This window comes from Aegilops tauschii, chromosome 6 (assembly GCF_002575655.3).
Source record: "Aegilops tauschii subsp. strangulata cultivar AL8/78 chromosome 6, Aet v6.0, whole genome shotgun sequence".
Lineage (NCBI taxonomy): Eukaryota > Viridiplantae > Streptophyta > Magnoliopsida > Poales > Poaceae > Aegilops > Aegilops tauschii.
Window position 1 is genome coordinate 437923882 of NC_053040.3, and position 5996 is coordinate 437929877.

Here is a 5996-nt window from a genome sequence, read left to right on the forward strand (position 1 = left end):
TCTTGTTTTGTTGTACTTGCATAACTCAAGACAAAGAGGATTGGTAGTATTATGTCCATTTTATTGAGAACATGAGGTCACAATAAAGAAGGTTACAGCTGAAGGGCAAACCAAAGTTATTCTTGTGTATCTTTCATGTAAAACTATTTGTATTGTACTTTCTCAAATTTGAAATTATTTTCTGAAACATAATACTGTGAGACTTGATTGAGCTATTTGTGTTATTCTTTTGCCGTATATGATATGACACTTGGATTAGGCAGATTTTTTTAAAAAAATTGTGCACACCCTCCATTGTTTTCCTGGGTCCGTCACTGGTTGTGGGTAACGTGTTTGGCAACTAGTTGAGGAGCATTGGTGAAAAAGTTTTCTTCGCATATCCTTAGGAGCGGCCGCCTTATATGTTGAGCTATCTAGCTTTCAAGGAATGATGTTTTTTAACAAACGGAACTACTGGACGGATGATACTATATGCCTGACGTTGAGACGATGGACAATCTGATGGGTGTGCTTCACTTTGTTATAATGGTTTGATTTGCCACATCGTGCAAACATCGGCTGAAAAGGATCGTGTGTATAGCAACACTCTTTAACAAAACAATGTTTCATCTTTCGTGCAGGTTATCCATTTATGTACGAAGTGAATCCGTACTTGATCTATCGTGCAGAGGTCAAAGGATAGAGACCTTTTTGCGATTACCTTCACCAAATTCGAGCATATGACCTGGAGATTTTCTTCCACCATGGATGTCGATGTAGTCTCTGGACAAGACATCCTTGATCAGCAAAATTTCAGGTGATACTGGGCTTTAGGTGCTCCCACGATATGAGCTCCCACGAGCCGTTGGATTTGAGATCGAAGGGGAATTGGTTGAACTCCTATAAATTTGCAGAAAGCCCTCTAGAAATATGATATTTATGCGTAAATCTACGAGCTCGGCTATGACCCTAACCCTCGGATTTCAGATCCAACGGCTCGCGGGAGCTCGTATAATGGGGGCACCTAAGGCTCTGTATCACGTTATACTCACTTATCCTTGATCCTAGGCGGATTCTTGTTATTGTTTCATAACAAACTATGTATTTTCTTTCTTTTCAACTTGTGGGTTGTGTATATGAGGTCGGACATTCACTTAGTACGTACAGTTGTATCACCTCGATATGATGACTGGATGAAAAATCCCTTTTTCCGTTAAACCAACATGTTTTTTCTTTCTTTTGAAATAGGCTTTCGTCATGCTTTATACATAAAGCAACGGCCCATACAACCAGCATCCAAACATCTTATCAAGAGCGACGGCTGGGGCAACAACACAATCATGCCCAATAAAACATAAAAGAAATAGGGGGAAAAGCCTTCTAGTGGCAGCCGCCAAGCGGCGCTACGGGGACGACAGTCGACACACTGTAGCCAGAAACATATCCATCTTCGAGGCTGAGACGATCGCAGTCACGCTGCATAGGATGTTCATATGCCGCAGCAATATAGTAGTGATCTAAACACTCTTATTTTTTTTTTACGGAGGGAGTACACCCTATAATACTTTCTTTCATTTTAATTTCTTATAAAATAATTATTTAGTAGTTTTACACACAGCTCCCGGATCATCAAGACACTCGTTACAGTGTGCCTGAATGTTCCAGACACTGTGATACATACCACGTCAGCAATTCATCGACACACGTACACATGCATCTTCCGGTATCTAGGAGTTGACGACGTTGCACTTGTTCCTGATCTGGCCGCTGGCGCCGGTGAGGACGCCGATCTGGCCCATGCGCTTGATGGAGTTCTTGAAGTGGTCGAAGAAGACGCCGTTGTCCTGCAGCTTGTCGACGAGCGCGGCGGCGCGGGAGTTGGTGAGCAGCGTGGCATCGGAGGTGAACATCCCCTGCCGCGCCTTGAGGTTGACGAAGTAGTGGCTGTCGAAGGAGGTGCTGCTGCCGGGGTCCATGGGCACCACCGTCGTGTTGTCGTTCGGGGCCTGCAGGTTACGCCTGCACTTCCCCTGCAGCCCGCACACATAAAATGTCATGTAATGAAGATATGGTTACTTACTTAGGATGGTAGGTGCTGATTAGTAGGAGTAGTGCGTACCTGGAGGAACTTGGCGTAGGGAGGGTTGAGGGAGGGGTCAGTGTCGGTGGGGTTGTTCTTGCCCGTGAAGTTGAAGAGCCTGGAGCTGAAGAGGTTGCAGTTGCCTATTCCGATGGTGTGTCCGCCTAGAGTATGGTCACATGTTCAGTAAGTACTATTTTCGTCCAATAATATAAGAGCGTTTTTACACCATACTAAGGGAGTACTTCTTATTACTAGCATTAAAAAAAACGGAAGCTTTTAATCTGCTACATAAACACATCTATGCTAAGTAAAACTTTTATGCATACTCTAACCCTTCCCACCAGCACTCACTAGTGACTGGCTTTTCTACACCCTGTTTCTCTGTTCCGTACCTCTTCCGCGTGACCGTTCATTCCCAAACGGCCACATTGGATTCAACAGTACCAACTGCTAGGAAAGAAGCTCCATCTACAAAAATTTGGAAGCAACCTCCCAATATGGATCGTCCTCTGATCAGTAGCCCAGTGTTGTTGTTACCGAACTATGTGGTCTTGTCGCCTTCATGAAATCATTTCAGCCAGCTAAGAAGAGTACTAGGCGCAACCGCTCTCGTGATCGTTCAACGTTCTCCTTCACTTCCCTTTTTCTTCGTGACTGAGGGCTTGTTTAGGACTGCTCCGCTTCATCAAAATCAGTTTCGCTCCAATAAATTCACTTTGCAGCAGTTTCAAGCAGAAGTTGTAGCACTACCAAAGATAATGTTTGGCTTCCATCTAGCTCCAGCTTCAAGAATGTGAAATTTGGTGGAAAGGATCTATTTAATTGGTTGAGGGCAGAGAAATGAAGGGGTATCCACTTACTGGTGGCAGTGGTGGGTAATTTCCACCCAACTCCAGCTTCTAGAGTTTTTTGAAGCATCCCCTGAGGAGCTTCATAAAAAACTAGGAGTTATACCCCAGATTCTAGTTTTTTGCGGAGCAGCATATCGTGGAGCTACCCCTGTTTGGTTTGTGTTTTCCGGAGCAGAGTTGAATTTTAAAGAGCAGAACAGTCCCAAACAGGCCCTGAATGTGACTTTTCTACCCCATCCACTAGAATTCTTCTAAGCTAATAAGATAGCCTCAAGTAGGGTGCACCATCTTTGGCATGTGCATGCAGGTGATATCTGTACTGGATTTTCCGTTGATAAAAATCGATCAAGTCACAACAACCTTCTTACTAGTACTGACGAGTACTTCATGCTGATAGCCACACAAGGAACACCGTGGTGCTTTAACACCCTATATATATACTACTTGAAGTGTGGGAATCTCACGATGGCACGGTGGATCATATTTGGAAATCCCCACTGTTACACGTCATGAGGAAAATTCACGATGCTCCAACGACCTCGTCTAGCAACTGTAAAACCTCTACTAACTTGTCAACACAGTTCTACAAATAGGTGACGTGCATTGCTAGCAGCACACACCTATCATCATTAAGGAATCCGTGATTTATGCCGGGTGGCAAGCCGACACGTCTTTCAGTTGCAATCAATCAATCGATCAAATTTGATTGGAGAGCTACGCTGCCTGCAACACAGCTGACCGTCGATGGTACGTACGAGAGGTATGGCCGTATGGGAGAAAGAAAAAGGAAAACAATTCCTGGAGAAACGGATCGGCCACCGACGGCTTCGTCCGCTTTCCAGTGGAGCTAGCAAGCAGTCATTGTCAAACACTGTGGTGATATTAATTAGTCGTCGTGTTGCATGCAACTGCACATGATGTGTCACAAGGCATGTCCTCTTTTTGGCACAAGAACAAATTTCAGTAATAAACACTAAGCTTAGCACTACACGTACTTTATTATTCTATAAAAAACACTATACGTACTTTCGTGAACAACAACAAGAGATGGGCAGTACTTCCTATTTTTTCCGTTCTTTTCGTACTATTAGGAGACGATCGAGCAAGCAAATGCACGCATGATCATTTATGGCCAGCAGCTGCATGTGCCAATGCATGGTCGTGTTGTACGTACGCACGTATACTACCTCTCCGTCATTTTTGTATACACGCCTAAAATGATCGATGCATCTACGTTAACAACCATGGCATGTGGATGTGGTACGCACCAGAGAGGACGACGAGGTCCTGGAGGCCGAGGCCCTTGCCGGAGAAGTTGGTGAGGAGAATGTCGAAGGTGGAGGACGGCGCCGGGATCTCGTTTAACGCCTGCGTGTCGCTGGACACGGTGCCGTCCCGCCGCCCCGTCTCCACCTCCCACAGCTTCTTCCCGTACTGGAACGACACCGAGTCCCGCGCCGCCAGCGCCACTATGTCGGCGCACGAGACCACCCCCGGGCACGCCCGCTCCAGCGCCGCCTTCACCTCGTCGATGACCTCGAACCCGGCCAGCGACAGGTTCGGCGGCGCATCCTTCTCCGCCGTGTTGGTCGGCGAGTCCAGAAGCACCGACGCATCGCACCCCTACACCCAAAGCAACATGTAAATCGGTGGCAACGACCTTGAAAACAAACCAGCGCAGACACTGAAGAATGTGTGTACCCTGACGAAGCAGTCGTGGAAGAACATGCGGAGGAACTTGGCGGCGAGCTCGCGGTTGCCGGCGACGTGCTTCCACACCACCTTCTGCGCGATGTCCTCCGCCTGCGGGCAGCTCTTCTTGTAGAAGCCCTTCTTCAGCCCGGCCGCCTGCGCCGCCGCAATGCTAGCGCTGCCGGCGACGACCAGTGCCACGGCCACCAGGCACACCATGCCCTTCATCATGTTATTACCTAGGCTACCTCCGAACATATGGTCTTTGGTGAGTTGACGAACGAGACCTCTAGCCAGCAAGCTGTATATATAGCTCCCTCCTCTCTAGCTAACTTTATGTGATTCGGTGAAGACGTGCGCATCACACATGACACATGCATATACCTGTATTACTTAGTATAGTACCATCGCTTATACGACAAATATATACTTGTCTAAGGGCATCTCCAACGGCAACCCATGAATTTCCTCCCGCATCCGTCCGCGGACATGGATGCAGGAGGACGCCATCCAACCGTAGCCTCATATATTTCAAACTCTTTTTTAACGAACATGATGAAATTCATGCAAACAAGGCCGGATTTCATATAAACATGACGGATTTTATACAAATCGGTGAAAATGGTTCAACTAAAAAGCTAAAACTATGTGCACATACGGTCGCGCGGAGCTTCACTTTCACGACACGGATACACTACACTAGTCTACGGCCGGCCGCGGCGGATCGCTTTGTCTTCCCATTGTACAGCAGCCCGCTAACCGGACTGCTGGGAGTCCCCGAGGCATATTCTTTATGTCAATTTGGTGAAGACATACGCATCACACATGACACATGCATATACCTGTATTACTTAGTATAGTACCATCGCTTACACGGCAACTACATACTTGCCTAATTAAGATAGCAAACACACCTCATTAACGATGATTCTAGATGGTAACATGGTATGCATCTCCCATGCATCATCTGGTGAAGTTAATAAATGTGTTTGTTATGTCTGATTGGGTTTACGTTACATACTCGGGTATGCATGGGCATGGGCATGCTTTAGGTCTAACTCTCTCCAAGGGAGAATACTGTGTACGTACGTACCGTAAGTACCTATGTGTGTGATCGTTGAGCGTTTGACGCCGTTGTCGCGGGATTAATGTGAGCTTTATTAGTTTCTCAACCACCACCCGTTATCAGAGGCGATCATGATATGACGTGAACATTTCAACGTCGATCTCCTAGCTAGTACTACGTGCCTTGCCTACACCTAGCAGCTTCATCACTTTGTTTCTCTCGATTACATTGCAATTTTACATTACATTCATTTTATAACTTTTTCTTTGCTTGCCCACATTATCGGTGCCATTAATACACACCCGTGTCAAACTGTTTTGTGTAA

At 46.3% G+C, this 5996-nt stretch overlaps 1 protein-coding gene across 1 annotated transcript; it reads right to left on the reverse strand.

Annotated features, from left to right (window-relative positions):
- Positions 1-1529: 1529 nt before the first annotated feature.
- LOC109772463 (peroxidase 27) lies at positions 1530-4960 on the reverse strand. The gene is made up of 4 exons (XM_020331148.4): positions 4615-4960; positions 4182-4536; positions 2099-2223; positions 1530-2009 (listed from the first exon to the last, which is right to left on the reverse strand). Exons 1-4 carry the CDS (start codon positions 4861-4863, stop codon positions 1707-1709), a joined length of 1032 nt encoding a protein of 343 aa, XP_020186737.1. The 5' UTR covers positions 4864-4960; the 3' UTR covers positions 1530-1706.
- Between the last annotated feature and the right edge of the window lie 1036 nt (positions 4961-5996).